This window comes from Aspergillus mulundensis (assembly GCF_003369625.1).
Source record: "Aspergillus mulundensis strain DSM 5745 chromosome Unknown scaffold_10, whole genome shotgun sequence".
NCBI lineage: Eukaryota > Fungi > Ascomycota > Eurotiomycetes > Eurotiales > Aspergillaceae > Aspergillus > Aspergillus mulundensis.
Genome location: NW_020797898.1, coordinates 597,392 through 614,239, shown reverse-complemented (window position 1 = coordinate 614,239; position 16,848 = coordinate 597,392). Strand labels below are relative to the sequence as shown.

The 16,848-nt window shown below is 52.0% G+C and overlaps 4 protein-coding genes across 4 annotated transcripts; 1 reads left to right on the top strand and 3 right to left on the bottom strand.

The window, feature by feature from the left end:
* Positions 1–1,028, bottom strand: DSM5745_08600 (NAD-dependent protein deacetylase hst2-2; the record flags this gene model as incomplete). Its single annotated transcript, XM_026750616.1, has 2 exons — positions 1–555; positions 597–1,028. The coding sequence occupies 2 exons, from the start codon at positions 1,026–1,028 to the stop codon at positions 1–3; spliced, it is 987 nt and encodes a 328-aa protein (XP_026600629.1).
* A 1,483-nt stretch (positions 1,029–2,511) lies between these two features.
* Positions 2,512–6,355, top strand: DSM5745_08599 (DEAD/DEAH box helicase; the record flags this gene model as incomplete). Its single annotated transcript, XM_026750615.1, has 13 exons — positions 2,512–2,956; positions 3,009–3,349; positions 3,399–4,012; positions 4,065–4,169; positions 4,233–4,302; positions 4,359–4,482; positions 4,537–4,567; positions 4,628–4,809; positions 4,877–5,648; positions 5,711–5,896; positions 5,957–6,107; positions 6,160–6,258; positions 6,308–6,355. 13 exons carry the CDS (start codon positions 2,512–2,514, stop codon positions 6,353–6,355), a joined length of 3,168 nt encoding a protein of 1,055 aa, XP_026600628.1.
* A 131-nt stretch (positions 6,356–6,486) lies between these two features.
* DSM5745_08598 (uncharacterized protein) lies at positions 6,487–10,282 on the bottom strand (the record flags this gene model as incomplete). Its single annotated transcript, XM_026750614.1, has 6 exons — positions 6,487–7,736; positions 7,783–8,225; positions 8,272–8,526; positions 8,579–8,684; positions 8,735–9,718; positions 9,787–10,282. 6 exons carry the CDS (start codon positions 10,280–10,282, stop codon positions 6,487–6,489), a joined length of 3,534 nt encoding a protein of 1,177 aa, XP_026600627.1.
* A 928-nt stretch (positions 10,283–11,210) lies between these two features.
* DSM5745_08597 (uncharacterized protein) lies at positions 11,211–16,431 on the bottom strand (the record flags this gene model as incomplete). Its single annotated transcript, XM_026750613.1, has 3 exons — positions 11,211–12,547; positions 12,594–13,389; positions 13,438–16,431. The coding sequence occupies 3 exons, from the start codon at positions 16,429–16,431 to the stop codon at positions 11,211–11,213; spliced, it is 5,127 nt and encodes a 1,708-aa protein (XP_026600626.1).
* Between the last annotated feature and the right edge of the window lie 417 nt (positions 16,432–16,848).

Sequence of the window (16,848 nt, the reverse complement as noted above, 5' to 3'; positions counted from 1 at the left end):
TTACTGCGCGCGCTTCGCCATGATTCCTGCCATCTTGTCTGCCAAATGTCCCTGCAACATGCGCCGATGGCCCTCTGACACCCCCATACGCATATTCATCTTCTCCGCCGCGCTAGCAACACATTCTTCCAACGTCGGCGCATTTCCATCGTCCCAGTTATCCCTTTCCAACTCGGCTTCCTTGCGTTTCACGGCATCCTTCCAAACGATCTCAAGCTCCTCTTCCAACCCCAGCTTCCTCGCGAATTCTCTCAACCCATCGTCACAATCACCAAGAACAAGGACATCATTCTCGCGCGAGCCGAAATCGCCCACGATTTCACGATTTACCAGGACCCGCGGCACATGCGTCGGAAGCTTCCGGGGCATTTCAGACAACGGCGCAACTTTCAGACTCGTCCCAACGACAAGGAGCAGATCTGCCTGCGAAAGCATCTCCTCCTCCTTGCCCGCAAACTCACCAGGCAACGACTCGCCAAACATAACAATATCCGGCTTCACGTTCCCGCCGCATCCATCTTTTAAACAAATCGGTACCGTACCCGACAAAATCGCCTTCTTCATCAGGTCCGCGGGGTAACTCGCTCCGCACTCACACAGTGCTGATCCTTCCAACTCCCGTGGACATTAAGCACCTTCTCTTCGCTCACCCCAGCGTCTCTCTCCAACCCATCAACATTCTGGCTAAAAATATAACCTAGCATCCCCCTCCTCTCCAAAAGCGCCAAGAACGCATGTCCAACAGCTGGCTTCGCATTCATTGGATGCCGAGCGCGGGCAATGGCATAGAATGGCTCGGGCGTGTGGTTGAAGTACGAGATGTGGAAGGGTGCTTCTGGGTAGGGCAGTGCGAGGGCGGAGAGCTTGGCGTACAGCCCTGTATCCGGGGAGCGGAAGTCAGGGAGACCGGAGGAGGTTGAGAGACCGGCGCCGACGAGGACGACGATATTTTTGATGGCGCCGCGGTGGATGGAGGCGGTGATTGTAGATAGGGTGGGTTTGTCTGGTGAGGATGGTGTGGTCGACATTCTTGGAGGTGGGTTGGTCGGTGTAGGGCGAGAAAGGAACAGGGGGGCAGAAGAATCCAGGATGATGAGGGTGAGTTGTCTGTAAAGCTCCGGTAGTTGAAAGCACAGCTTCTTATACTCCTGCTGCCTGCAGCCTGTGGATCCGGCCAATAAAGCTTTCGCCTTCAAGAGTTGTGGATAGGCAACCAGCTGAGGAGGCTGTGCGTCACCAAGGAAACAGATCATGTGACCAGTAGGTACAGTAGATCTACAATGGATCAGTTTAAATAGTCCCAATGGATCAGGCTAAACTAAACCCAACGTAGGCGTTGTGGAGTGAAGTCAGACCCGAGCTTGGATGGTTATAAGGCATACCTGCCCAGGCAAGCCCTAACTCAGTTAGGCAGAGATAGAAGCTGGCAGTGACCCCTAACCACATTACAATCTTCTCCCTAAGGTTAGGTATTGGTCAGAAGTGAATTAGGTGCAGCTCCGCCCACAGATTCTCTCAGATTGTTGTTTCTTTGGACAAGAACAACGCTGGAAGGTCGATTCTCTCTGTCGAGATGTCCGTCATAGACACCATGCTCTCAAGCGCGGACTCCCTCTAACGTACCCAACCAGGAAATAAACTACCCGCAGCTCCAGATAAGCTGCTTATTCCGATACTGGAGGAGGGCTGAGGATGAGCTTGGATATGGTTATCTCGCTCTTTATCCAAGGTTCTTTAATCGCAGTTAACGTATATGTACTCCTATGCCTCTGCAGTGTCCAGGTGTCCGAAACCGAGGCCGAGGCCCCAGGTCGAATTATCCAACCCTATGTCGCAGCGAATTGCAAACGGCCTGTCGTGGTAGCCACTTGCCGTGCTAGCTTCCCAGTCTCCTAAACCTAGCGCCACAGGTAAATTAGCCCTACAAGTGAGCATACCGGAGTCCAGCGTGTTCCAGGGTAACCCATGATCTTTAGTTCGTAGCTACGTAGCATAAAGCACCCATCCCCATGCCAGTACATGTGCTCTCCCATTCTCCGTACATAAAGATTCCACCAATTACGGTTCACAACAATGCCTCAACTCCTTACTCTTTCTCAACCCCAGGAACAACGCGTACGAATGTCCCAGGATATCATCCCCTTTCCAGCCCGAGATGTCAGCGGCGCCTCAGCCCTTGCACTCGATCATTCAATGCAGATACAGTCGATTGCCCTGGCGTGGCGCAGCCAAGCCACAGAAAGAATAATGTCGCACAACCACCCCGGGAGGAGAGAATCAATAGGCTGATGTTGCGCGCTGCCGGGGTCAGCCTCGTCGACGTGGCGGTGACGGACACGCGTCCACGACAGAAGACCGAGGTGGACGAGGCTGGGGCTGTGCAGCAATGGATTTCTTTGCTGCTGACTTTGCGAGGGGCTTTGTTGCTTTGAAGAAATTTCATCCTCCCCTTCATCGTCACCAGTGTATTATCCAGATAATCGGTCTATTGTCGCCTGTTCATGAGCAACGATGAGCGGCGCTAAGCGACCAGTGCCGATTGAGCCTGGGGCCAGGGAGGATAGCAGCAAGCGCTTATGCCTGGATTTCCATGGTCGCCCGGCAGACAATAGCTGGGGTACTAATCCAACTTTCGCGATCGACAATAGCCACACGTCCCTGGGGGACTATACCCACCTTCAACAATGTATGGCCAACGATGGGACGGCCCAGGAGATGCCAACAATAGCCGTTCAGGGTTGTTTGTGGGGAGGTAGTGCTGGGGCGATGGACGGTACATCAGGAGGGCCTATGACTGCGGATGTTCCGATGATGGGTTACGATTATACAGGCTTCCAAGGTACATCGTGGGTGGGCATCGACGGTCTGCCGATGATGGCACCTCCCAATTCAACCTATCAGACCAACCAAACATATCCGAACTGGTGCGAGCAGCAGAGTTCAATGCCTTTTGATAGTGGGTCCCGCGCACTCTATGTTGCTTGCTTATTAGTATTAACAATCGCTAGGCATGGCAAGTCTCAACAACTACATGAATCCAACCCAGTTGGTAGAACCGGGCGATTTGAACCTGAATTGGGAAAGCTCAGCATCAGCAGTCGAGAGTGATGCTTCTTTTCTCGTGCCAGAAACAACCAACTGCACAGGCACACCGGCCGAAGAGTTGATCGTAATCACACCATCGTCGGCAAATGCCGACGTCGAGATGTCGCAGAAAATGGCTCAGCAAGTGGCGAGCAGTTCCCCTTGCGACCAAAAGATCGTATCGTCTAGTGAACAGCATGACGTGGATGACGAGGTAAAAGGGAGTGAGTGGGATCTCGGGGAATGTGACACTTGCTTTGGAGAGGTGCGTCTCTTTTCGCATATCTCGCACCCGCCCATGCTAATGCAGGTAGATCGTTGCTACTGCAACATCAAGCTTTGAAGGCCAAGATGGCAAGGAGTCCGCTCGCGTTCGGATCAGACCCTTTGGCAACGTTCTTAAGCTCTCACTCGCAGAAACAGAGACGTATGCTGGGATTCTCTGCATGCCGGGCCTTGTCACGCTTCTTCAGAAGTGTTCCGTGGAGCTTGTTGCAACCATTTTTGCCGGACACTCCAAGTCAAAGCCAAAGTCTAAATTAAAACCCAAGTCTAGAAAAGACGCAAAGACGGACTCTGGTGAGTATTGTGATCCAACAGTGCGGATTCTCGTCTACGGATTGCTCGACGAAATGGACGCCGTCGCAGCTTGCTTGTCAGAGGCAGGGCTTTTCTTGCAGCACCCGACAACGGCGGAATATAGGCCGGGAGTCTCCTACAACAACCCGCATTATCTTCTCAGGCCTGGAGGCGTGATGCCGCGGCTGCAAGACTTGACAATTAAAGAGGAAGATTCCACTCTGCCGGGATCATTGTCCGAGAGCGAGAAAAGCAAGATCATGCGGGTGTTCGATTGTGCTAATCACGCGGTTGGTGGCGCCAACCTTGAAATCGCGTCAAGCCCAAGACTGGCCACAGACTTAAAGGAGTATGTCGACGTTCGTTGCAACCCTGGCTAAAGCTGACGGAAACTCTGTTAGGCATCAGTTGGTAGCCCTGTCAATGATGGTGGAAAGAGAGTCTGGCAGCATAGACGATCTAAGATTCCCGTCGCTGTGGGAGCGCTCACCGGGTGATCAGAAAGAGTATGTAAGCTGCAGACTAACGTACCAAGAGGGCATTTTGTTTGACACAGAACATTGTGCTAGATACCGCCATGTCGTAACGGGTAAGACCGAAGCCAAACCAGTCCCGCTGCGCGGCGGTCTTCTCGCAGACGTATGCTTCTTACTTTCTTGCTGTTGCTGGAAACGGCGTTTGCTGATGCTAAACAGGAGATGGGTTTAGGCAAGACCCTGAGTTTGCTGGCCCTCGTCTGCCAATCGCTCGACGGGTTTGACAAGAAACGGCCACCGGTCGATTATCCAAAAGGAACACTCCTTGTTACACCCAAGTCCAGTAAGTCCGTGAGCGTTTTGTCAGTCATGAGTCAGTGCCTAACGACTTGCGAAGCCATTCCTGGTTGGGAGGCACAAATCACGAGGTAAGAAACTGCAGGATCCGCTATTCAGCAAGTCCTTATCAGAAGGTGATGTGAGAATAGGCATATCAAACCGGGAGAAGTACGATATCTGGTTTATCATGGGTCCAACCGCCGAGGAGCGAAGCGAGGACTCTCGAAAAACTATGATATTGTGATAACCACGTATGAGACGTTGCAGCGAGATGTGAGCACTGATGGTGTGTTGCATGGCGAAAGCTGGTACCGCGTGGTTCTTGATGAGGGTGAGTACAACCAAGCGTATCCCAACTACTATAGCAGGTTTGTCAGAGTTAACACGAGATTTCATAGCTCATCGTATTCGGAATCGATCTTCTCAGAACTTCAAGGCTGCCACTGCGGTTAAGGCACACTTTCGATGGTGTCTGACAGGCACGCCGATTTACAACTCGTTAGATGACTATTGCTCCCTTCTCAGTTTTCTGCAGGTGCCAATGTTCGGTGACAAGCGCTCATTCGACCACTGGATAACAGCACCTATGAAAAGAAACCAAGAATTTGCCCTTCAGTCTTTGCAGGATCTGGTCGGTGCCACATGTTTCCGGCGGACAAAAGCCATGGTGAAGGCAGGGGTCGAACTTCCAATAAAGAATGAAAGAATCGAGACAGTGCACCTCTCAAAGACAGACAGGGAAGTGTACAAGTTCTTCCAGGCTAAGGCATCAAAAGCGGCGGGACAGATTAATGGTCCCGAGCAAGGTATGTCGGGTATACGGGAAGAGCGGAGAGAAAATACACTTGCTATTATCAACATCCTCCGACGTATTTGCAATGCCGGGGAGCGGCTTCTTCCTGCTTCGGCAGTAGCAGAATGGCACGCACACCAAGGGGATCTGAGAGCAGAGGTATTCGCTGCGCGGCCAGCACTTGGACTGTCACCGGCGTCGAGTTCCGCTGGCGACGATAACAACGGTAGTCCACAAAGTGATCGCGAGTTGATTGAAGAATCTGGATGTCCTCCAAGCGTCGGAGCCTTCCGTTCGGCCAAGGTGCAAGCGCTTTTGAGAAATCTAGCCAAGGAGCAGAGGGCAGAGAGAGAGCGCGCACCCAACCACAGTAAGAGGTGAGATTGTTAGCGAACCGTGCGTAGCTATCCACACCAAGTGTCTAACTAATCCCGAGTAGCGTCGTGTTCAGTCAATGGACAGATATGCTTGACCTCGTCGCCGAATCCCTGAAAGGAAGCGACTACCAATATGCCCGAATTGATGGACAATCAAGCCTCCAGACCCGGCGCTCAGAGATCCAGAGGTTTGGCAAGGATATCCATTGTACAGTAATGCTGGCCAGTATTGCCAGCGCCGCTGAGGGGTAGGTACTCGATGATGCACTGCCGGACGGTCAATGCCCCCGCTGACAATGCAACCATAGGATTGACCTTACCGCAGCGCGATACATCCATCTTCTCGAACCCCACTGGAACCCAATGGTTGAAGCGCAGGCGGTGGACCGTGTCCATCGAATCGGACAAGCTTGCGATGTAACTGTCACCAGATATCTGACAGCAAGTTCTATAGAAGATGTACGTCTTCATACACCCAGGGCATATCAATAAGAAACTAATCGGACGGCAGTATGTCCGGTGGATTCAAGACGACAAGAAAAGGCTCATAGAACAGTCTCTTGACGCTGTCACCGACACACAGCTAGAACTTGACCGTCATAGATGTGAAGTGAGTTTGGCGTCTCCTAACTGCCCTCACATTACTGACAGTAAGGTAGAAGCTGCGCCAGTTTCTCGGGGCCCAGCAAGACCGCGACGTTGATTAAACTGGGCAGACCGACCGGGACGAATTAGAAGCTCAAAAGTGCTTGACCGTCAGATGCCGTTTTTACCTTCGTGGGTGGCCAGCCGGATAGAAGGAATTAGACTGCATGTTTTCAGCCTTGGAAGAATCATGTCACAACCCCTTCCTGTATTCCGCTGCCTGCGCCACCAACTGAGTCCAGGAAACTCCAAGCCAACGGGACATCTCGCGAGCGCATATTCCATCTGACGCCTTCGTATCCTTTCTCTTCCTCTTCCTGTCGACTCTATCCGTTGCATCTGGATTTGCACCAGCGAAAAGGAGGAACCTAACGAATTCGGCGTTCTCGGCCGAAGACTTTCGCGTGGCAAAGCACAGTGGCGAGACCATAGCTTCGTTCTCCTTCTCCAAACGGGCCCCGTATTTGAGGAGGGCCTGTCCCAGAGGAATAGAGCATGTCGTTCTTGCGACATTTGATAGGGCAAGCGAGTATTGCCTTGATTTAAAGTTCATGTCCAATCTGAAGGTGTCCCAGAGCGAAATCAAATATTCTTCCCTTTCCGTGATCCTAGAAGAGGCCGCTATTAGATCAGTGTGAAAGCAATCCCATAAAAGTGACTTAATGTAGATCCCAGAGTTAGTCTTGTGGATCCCCTGGCTCAACTCGCTCTTGATGGATTGCCTGGTCAACGTATAAATTTCAGGAGAGGTGCTCCTAATCAAGGCAGCCATGGCAAGTGTATTGCAACGCATCAGCCCACAGCCATGATTGAGAAGCCATTCAATAATGGCGGGATCACGTCTCTCACAGGCTTCAAGGAATGTAGGGTTATCAGTCACGAACTCTGGCTGAGGTATGTTAAAGAGCTCCAACATAGCTATTGAACCGAATTTGCCTAACGCCCAGCGTAGCCGATAGTTATCCTCCCGCCTCATATTGTCGAGTTTGACACCTTGGAGCACAGCTTCAGCGGTTGCAACTTGGTCTTTCTTGATCAGGTCGATCAGTATTGGTCCTATTTCGGGCTCAGTCAGGTTCTCTTGCTCGATATTCGCGTTGGGAGCGGTATCTCTGTGGGCCTTTCGCAAGTGTTGTCCTCTCATGTTTTCGGAGAGAAAGCCCGTCTTTTCGTACTCGCAGCCGGAAACCTCACATTTCCATGCTCGACTGTGGCTCATTTCATGTTGGGCTAGTTCAGCAATCGACTCGAAACCATGACGCTGGAAAGGGCAGAGCAAAAAGCCGCACTTAAGAGGCCGGGTGCCAAAGCACTGGTAGACAGCATTGCAGCAACAATTGGCTTTGTGTGAGTTCCGAGGACAGATAAGATTGGTTAGTTTTCTGTGCAGCCTGGTTGACGTATTTACAACGTCGAGCGGGTCCAGATCGCGCCACGAGTCATCTACGTCAGTCAACTTTTGAACTATACATTGCAGAGGGCGAATTACCTTTGACCACATGGTACCCAATCTTGGAACACCTCTCCCGGAATTGCGATGAGTTGAGGAGGTATTTGTAGATATCGGGATGATTTTGTTGGAATAGCCGCAAATATGCCGGCTCAGCAAACGCCTCCCTTTCCGCTGCATATCCGGGATTGCCTCGCTCACACATCAGAAGTCTGACGTGGTGCAGGAGCTGATCCGATACATTTACATTTCCAACCAGACCTATGTAGTTTTCGATGAGTGCAAGCCAGTGATTGGTGGCAAAATAATGCAAATTGTAACACCCATTCAACATCATGCTTGCAAACTGGGCGTCATCATCCACCACGCCAGGATCGTAGTGGCGTTGGCAAAGTAAAGTGATGCATCGGTTGGCTAAATCAAGTGTCGCATCAGCTAGACTAATATGGGCGGGAATGTCTTCATCTGGAGTGAAAAGATACCTAAGATGCTCAGCAATACTGTCGTAGTTGTAACTAGAAGGCTTACTCCTTGACAGTGAAATGTACAAATTGCACATATCCATCAACAATCTCAACAATGGGTCCGCATAGCATGCCGAGGTTTGGGGCCACATATGTAGCCCGGGCGGGTTCAAGGCTTTCGGGTTGAATTGCCAGGGCGTGGGCAAGTTCCTGGGATGTCAGGGGTGTCGGCGAGCAGCCTACCCATCCAAGTATCTTCCAGGCTTTATCGCGCAGGGGTTGTCGTAGTTTCTTGATTCTCGTTATGACTCGTTTGTACCTGAGAGATATGCCGTTAGCATAAAAGCCAAGTATGATACAAGGTCGCATACGCCTCGTCCAGACTTTGCGGCAGCACGGTCATATAGTCATGGATCTCTGAGACATCACTGAGCATATCAATCCCGTCGAGGACGATCCTCACATATAGGAACATTCCTGCAAAGCTTTGTTAGTAGAACCTCATGGAGTTTCGCGGATTTACGCACCCTTGGCTTGGGTTGCCAGTCCTGACATTGACTGGGTGAATTTGTCGCGTAATCCAGAGGGAAATCCGTTGCTTGCAAACAAATGTTTCACCTGATCATCCACATATGCCTGAATACTTTCCTTGTTGCGTTCATTGACCCGAACGCTTTCTGAATTGCTTTCAAGCATTGCCACAATGTCATCCTCCCGCCTGCTGCTGATAAGTAACCTCATCGCCGTGCAGTCCCGACTCAAGTCAAGAAGGTGCTGCAGGAGGATTCGACGCTCGACCATGTCTATTTCATCCACACCGTCGATAATAAAAAAAACAGGACCAACGCAATTCAGAAGTGACTTGAGCAAGGCGGTTGTCAGCTTGATGTCGCTCTTGGTGTGCTCATGGACAGAATGGCAGATGACGCCTTGTAGCCCTTCATTTTGCCCAGCGAGTTGAAACATGAGGGAGTGTAAAACAGTGAGAGCCGAAGTGCTGCTAATCAAATTGTGCGTTAAGAAAGCGAAAGCCGTAAGGCCGATAGCTTGAGCTTGATCTATCGCTGTCCCTGCAAGGAATGTTTTTCCTGAAGCACCGTCAGCGACAACCAAAACAGATATAGGTAGGTACAAACCAGCACCAGGTATTCCCTGTATCCAGAGAACGCGTGGCCCAGTGTTCGCTACATCTGTCCACTTCTTGAATGCGTCTTCTCGTAGCAACCAAGTCCCGGTGCCCTTACAAACGCGACCGCGGTACCAATTAAGCTTATCGCCGTATGTCCTGGGGTTAAAGTCTGTTTTTATGGCGTGATATTGTTGTAATTGATGAGACCGCTCAGTGGCTTTGAAGTGTTCCAGAGCCTTCAACCGCGCCTCATGTTCCTCCCGGATATGCTCGAGACGTACTTCGTTCCGCATCAGTAGGGTGTGTCTTTCGATGTGCGTTTTCACCATATTGATGTAATCTCGCTTTCGCGGCCAGAGCGCTTCGAAGAAGTACTTCCATCCTGTAGCGCAACATTCAGTGTTTAGCTTGGAACGTCGCCGGAGCGGTCTCAAAAGGAACGGTACTTACGGGCCATGGAGAAGAACTTCAAGCCAACTTGGTAAAAGTCAAGGATGTCCTTAAAGAACAGAACCAGCACGTCATAGAGTCGGGTATTCTGCGAGAATAGAACCGTAACTTCCTGGAACTCCGGCAACAGCAGCCCGATATCTCCAGCAGCACTAACAATCGCATCAAACGACTGCGTGAGAACGCTGCTCCACTGCAAGAGCAGCTTGATCGGACCCCAGATCAATGCCATTATATCCGGCTGTACTTGCAAAAAGACTTCAATAACACCGGCGTACTCTCGGAGACGGTTCAGGAACGGTTCGATCTTGGCAAGATGTCTAAGTTGTCCCTTCTTGCCTTGCTCTGCCTGCAGCTTATCAGTGAGATCGTAGACTTCGTCAATTGATTTAACCGCGAGGATCTCGGCGTAGAGCTTATCGTTGTCAAGATTTGTTTTGAACTCGTCCATGGCGGCTTGGAACGCGCTTTGGATGAGACTGTTAGTTGCGGCCATGATTGCAATGATGATGACCTGAAGCTCCGCTGTCACTCAGTGCTTTGGAATGTAGGTCGTGGGACGCTCCGTCCTGGAATGGTTCTATCGCGGAAAAGAGGTGAAGCAAGCCTGAAAAAGCCGTGAGAGAACCCGAAGCGAAGTGCCGTGCTCGACTGGTTTTATCGCGGAGACAAGATGACGCGAGGCTGAAAGAGCCTTGAGAGAGAATCAAAACCCCGCTGTGCGCTCATTCCATTCCAAGCCTGATCCCAGCATCCATCGGCCAATCGTACTATGCTGACAACTCCGTCGTTGTGCAGACTATGCCCAACCCCTGCTCTGCGAGTGCGGCTGAGCAGCTTCGGTGTCATCTCGACCCAAGAAAGAAGAGACACATATCAAGAGCTAATAGCTTGATATGGACATGATGATGGAAATGGGATCCTCGTGATTGTGGTGATGAGATTGGAAGCGAGCTCACCAGCGGAGGAAGGAGGGGATCTGCAGGCCGATGAGACAGGTCACGTGTTGACAAAACAGCGCAAGGAAAAGCTCAAACGGGAATTAATATGGCTCTTTCGAATTAAACCAATGGATAAAATGTTGAGTCCTGATTTTGTTTCGAACAGAGAATGGACAACCTAGCCCTTTCTTCTGGCCCGCGCTAACAATTATATACTTCAAGAACAACGGAAGGAGCTCTAGTGGGTGTATCTGTTGAAGCATCAGGACGGGCCTATACGTAGCCAATCGATTTTACGGCCTATCGGTATATGCTAACATATATGCTAACATATATGCTAACAGTATGCACGCCTTGATGAATGGATGTAACAGAACCACGCGAGAATAAAATAGAACGTATATTCATCACACCTGAATCGCTAAATGCCAATAAATAGCAAGCCCCCACCAAAACGCCGTAAAAAACCACATAGGAACACTCCTAATCCAACGAGTCCGGCTCATACCCAATCCGCTGCTGCTGCTGCTGCTGCATGCCACCCCTAGCCCTCGAATTCATCTCCATAATCTGCTTCTGCTGCTCAAACAGCCGCATTTGCTCCGCATACCGGTCCCGGTCAATCTTCGCGCGGTCCTCATACCCACTAGTCAGCAGGCGTTCGCGGTGCTGGATCGCAGCAACCTCTTCCTGACGCCGCTGTTTCTCAACGCTGTAGGCTTCCTCTCGGCGCCGTCTTTCATCATTATACGTCTCGTCGCGCTGGGACTTCTCCATGATAGCAAGTTGGCGTCTGTGCTCGATATCGCGGTAATTCGAGTCGTCTTTGCGCCGGTTCGCGAGGTCCGTGACTTGGCGCATGTACGCGAGTTCGGCGTCGTAGCGGTGCGAGGCGAGGGTTGCTTGGCGGGATGCAGTCTCGTGCTCGATTCTGGCGGTTTCGCTTGCGATCGCGCGGGAGTTCTCGATTGTCAGGTCATGGCGGGCTCGGAGGGCCGCGAGCTCTTGGTCTTGTTGGGCGCGGAGATGGAGGAGGCGGCGGTGGTGGTCTTCGTGCTCTTCTTGGATGGTCGCTTGGCGCTGACGCTGGGATTTGATCGCGCGCATGATTTCGTCTGGGGCACCGATCATGTCGGGTGGTTGGTCGCCTTCGACGGCCCAGTAGCGGTCGCGGCATTCGAATTCCAGGAGGAGATCGACGAGTCCGGCGCGTTGTTCCGGGGGTGCTTTGTTGAGGCCTCGGGAGACGTAGGCAAGTGGGGAGTAGCGGAAGCGGCCTTCTTCGAAGAGGTTGAAGTCGGCGTTTATGTGCTCGCTCATGAACACATCGAGAACGGCTTGTGTTACCAGGATGGCGTTGGGATTGTCTAGGGCAAAGTGGAGGACAGACTTCCCTCGCGACTTGCGTTTGACATTGCCATTGTTCTTCAGCAGTGCAATGGCGGCTTTGAGTTGGCTGACAGGTTTATTCCCGCCGCGCAGACAGAGTTCTGCCAAAGCTGTACGTCCTTGAAACCGGGAGCAAGCGTAGTCACGCTGTTTGCCTTCGATCAGTAAGACCTGCAAGACGCTAACATTGACCATCCTGGCCGCTTCGTGGAGGGCGCCATCGCCAGGAGCAGCGCCGGCGCCTACGAGCTGCCGAGCGATTTTGGCGTCTCCGATGGAAGCCGCGAGAGATAGTGGGGATATGCCGTTTGATTCAAGGGACGGATCAGCGCTGAAACGTAGTAGTGTCGCAATAGTGGCGCTGCGGGAGGTGAGGATGGCTAGCTGAAGAGGTGTGCTCTGGGATAGGGTTGTTTGATAGTTTACGTTTGCTGTGACTATTAACAGATTTTCAAAGAGTAGGGATTAGTGACTTACCTCCACCAGCGACGAGGATATCGATAACGTCCTCCTTAAGGGCACCCTTCTCCTTGGCAAGCGCCCAGCAGAGCAATGACACATCTTCTTCGCATTGTAACAGCGGAAGCGTTGCTTTGACAATCGGATCAACTGTGCAACCCTTGTCGACCAAGTACTGAAGCAGTTCGCGCTCGTTGGGGTACGTCTGAAGCATCTGCCAGAGGATAGGCCCGCAGGTGGGATGCTCATAAGTCAGATCAGGAGAAGCTGCGTGTGAACAAAAAGCAACAGCGATCTCGCGAAGGCCTTGGCCATCAACTCCAGATTTTAAGACCAATGGAAAAGCGCGCGTCATATGAGTTCGTCGAGGGCCATACGGCAGCAACTCCTTCAGCAAGCGCGCATTTCCTTGTGTCGAGGCTTCCATGAGACTGGCTCCTTCGCTGTAATTTACATCCGCACCGGCCTTGAGTAGATTAGTGATAAACGCAAACCCGGCAGGCGTGGTTGAAACAGTCTTGACGCTTTCCAGTAGCGCCATACTGACGGGCTCTCCCGAAGCACCGGCGGCCAGTAAAATCGAGAGAACATCCTTCTCCTGTTGCGAGTTGGCACGTTTTCCATTGCCCCATACCGTCATGAATATCTCCGACATGCCAGAATGGCCGTGGAAGTAGGGTTCAAGAACGCGGAGTGTCTCTACGTCATTGATCATGACGGCGTGAAGGATGCATTCCCCTCCTCGGTAGAAGACCGATGCGCCGGCTTTCAGCAGACACTGCATTAGCTTACCGTCGCAATATGGCGCATGTACCTGTTAGTTGTTAGCTTAGTTCATCCAAAAGCGAGTGGCATAACTTACTGCCTTGAGAAGAAGTTGGTCGAGCGTTTGTTGCGGTTTATGAGCTGTAAGCAAGAGCTCCATGGTCGCAACGCGTGTCTCGGCCTGGAGTGCGTCGAAAGCACAAACTAGCGCCGCGGCAACAGCTTCCTTGGAGACGTTGTACAGCAGGAACATCCTTGTCAAATCAATTCGATAACTGGAAGACTTGACGGCTCGACAGATTGGCGTACCGGTCGCATAGTTCGGAGAAGCCTTGTGTTTGAGCAGCAGTTCACAAGTGGACGCCTGCATCCACCCAGCATCCGCAGCCGACACAAGAGCCTCGTCGAGAAGCCGCTGTGAGATTGATCCGGCCGTGAGAAGCAGTTCGTACGCCTGATACTTCGCCCCAATGTCATGGATTGCCATGCTCAACCCAAACCCGCTGTTGAGTGTGGCCTCGGTCGGCTCGTGGCGCAATAGGTGGGCAAACAAACTAATGTCCAGCTTTTGAATCGCTTTGCGCACCGCAACTCCGTCTTCGTAATTAACGGATGCGCCATGTTTGAGGAGAAGAAGTACTAGGTCCTCATTCTGCTTGTCGACGGTGTGCAAGAGCGCTTTATCAAGAGTCTCTTGAGGCAGCCCTGTCGCTAGAAGTTGTTCTAGGTATCTCTTATCGACGGGTCGGTCTTCGGTCGGAAAAGCGTACAGTAGTGCCTTGTCAAAAGCCAGCTCTAGCGACTGGAAGGATGGGCTGGCGTTCATAAACAGCTTAAAGCAATCGAACATGTCAAGCTCTATGGCATCGACAAAGATCTGGCCCTGATTGTGATTGACGTCCGCTCCAGCCCCAAGTAGCATTTCCAGTACGCCGAGAGTCGTTTCGGATCGCCGCTTGAGGCCTTCCATTTCATGACGGAGCGCTGCCGTCCCAGTACTCCCTGACAAGTCTGGGCCGCTCATGAGTAGGATGCGGATCTTCTCTAGGCGAGTCCTGTCGCGTTGGAGGAGATCTATCGCTACCAAAAGGCAGGAGCAGAAATCGGAATCCATCAAGTGGTTATATTGCGCAAGGAGCTCGAGGATGTCGACGCTGCTTGACTCGATCGCTTTCTTGAAGGCTTCGCCATTTTTGTAGCCTGTGTTTGCCTCGCCGGCGGTAAGCAATAGCGAGGCTAGCTCACAGCCGGAGGCAGCATCGTCGACACTATCCACTAGTGCTTGGGAAACCTCATCGCCACGAGCACCGGCGTGGAGGAGGATGTGAATAATCTTGTACCGTTGACTTTCATCCAGTTTCATAGCAAGAGACACGCAGGTAGCTAGAACGGTGGGCGAAGGAAAACCGAGAAGTAAAATTTCCAGCGTCTCGCAGTCAGAAGATTCAACAGCGACGCGGAGAAGATCCCCGTTCCGCTGGCTAACATCAGCACCACCATCAACCAGGACCTTGATGAAATCTCGGTCACGATCGCCGGTCGGTCGCGACATGGCCAGCTTCAATATCCTATCCACTTCCTCGCCGTTTGCGCCGGCGTCAAGGAGTTTGCGGGTTATAAGAATCCGAATATCGCGAGGGAATGTTTGTACATGACGGAACACGGAGTTAACTGACTGGGCTGCCGGTTGATACTGGAGTATTGCGTCGATGAACTCTGCATTCTGGGAAGCGACGGCATCATCGAGGGCGGCGGCGTTGTCGTAATCAACTGAGGCGCCTTCCCGTAGCAACAATTTGACGCTCGCAAGGTCTTTGACTCTCACCCTTTCGACTAACGCCTCGTCGACGACCTTTCCAGCGGCACCCTTGTCAAGCAGGAGCTCTGCTAGTGCGGTCCACTTCTCGTTGGGGATTGAACTCCCGTGTTTTGTCTTGTAGATTTCGCTGAACAGGTCCGTCGCCAGATCATCGTCTAGGTTGCCCCTGTTCAAGATTTTCAGTGTTTCTAGGTCCACCTCGTGAATGGCATGTCGATATCCCTCAGCGTTGTAGTAATTGACGGAGACACCTTTGTCGACAAACAACTCCACCATGTCCGTCCATCGCTGTCGAACAGCACCACCCAGCGCAAGGGAAACGCATTCACCAGCTGCACCTCCATTCAACAGCAGCTCGATGAGATTGTATTTCTTGTCCTCGAGCATTTCCATCTTGAAGAAGACATAAGCGACGATCGGGGCGAGTGTCTCGGGCAATGGAGGGTTCGGGGACATGAACATCAACAACGCAAGGTCGGTACGCTTCGCGCGGATAGCCTTTTCCATCGCACTGGCATTGTGGGCATTGGCGTCAGCCCCGTGGGCAAGAAGGAGTTGGACGATCGGGGCGCTTCCTCGCTGGACCGCATCGGGAAGGGCGGAGGTAAGAGTCGCCAGATCAATTGCGGTCTGCGCCTGGAGTAGAAGGCGAACAAATTCTTCATCCCCGGCTCTCACCAACGTTATGAACTCTTCAGGGCAGGTATTCGGATCGGCGTTCTCTTCCAGGAGGATCTTGGTGTATTGTTGGCTGTGCATCTGGATAGCAGTGGGGATCATTCGGTTGACGACTTCCTGGCTCGCGGAATGGGCAAGGAAGTGAAACATGTCCGTCTGTTTATATCGCATCGTGCTGCAGAGCAAAAGGAAAAGCAAATCATCCGTCTCTTCGTCACCCGCTTGTTGCCGTCGCGCAAATCGACCAGCCCGCGCCTTTTTCGGCTTCTGCAGCTGAAGGCTCTCCCAAACGCTCTCTGCTACTCCCACTGCCCCAGATGTGTTCACTATCTGCGACAGAACTCCGCAGTAGTCCTCGTACGTCCATTTGTCCTTCTTAATCTTCGACGTTGCCGCGGTGGTCTTCGCTTCGCCGTTTCTTCGTTCTTCCGAGGCTCGTGCGAGGAGGAGGTTCGCCTCGGCTTCGTCTTCTTTCTGCGTTGATATCATGTAAGTGGATGTCAGTGGTAGAAGAGGTTTGAAGTCATCTGCGGGGATGTCGAGCTTCGTGCACCAGGCGCGAAGCCATCCCTCGTCCCTGCCGCTCTGCGCCATGGTTGAGGATAACAAAGGAAATAGAAAAGTGGAAAGATTAAGGTAAGTTGGGAGGGGAAGATAGCATCACGAAAGGGGGAGGAAGGTGGTTGAAAAGCTGAGAGAACTCAAGAGTTGAGCTCCGAGCTCAAAGCCGCATTATGGTGAGAGTGAAAGAAAAGCTGACTGGGCGTCATGGAAGCGCCCAGTGCTCAGCCCCGCGGCGAATCGCCAGTAACACTGACAAGCCAATAGGCGGCTGCATCATTAGCAGGGCTGTTTGAGATGTTATTGTTCTTGAAACAGCTCTTTCACCCATTCATTCACTGCGGGAAAAGTGACTCTTTAACCCTGGCTTTGATAGCTACCTTGTTGTGCAGCTCGTGATCATTGTCTCGAGATCACGCCAGGGCTCCTTGACACGATGACCGTACCGAA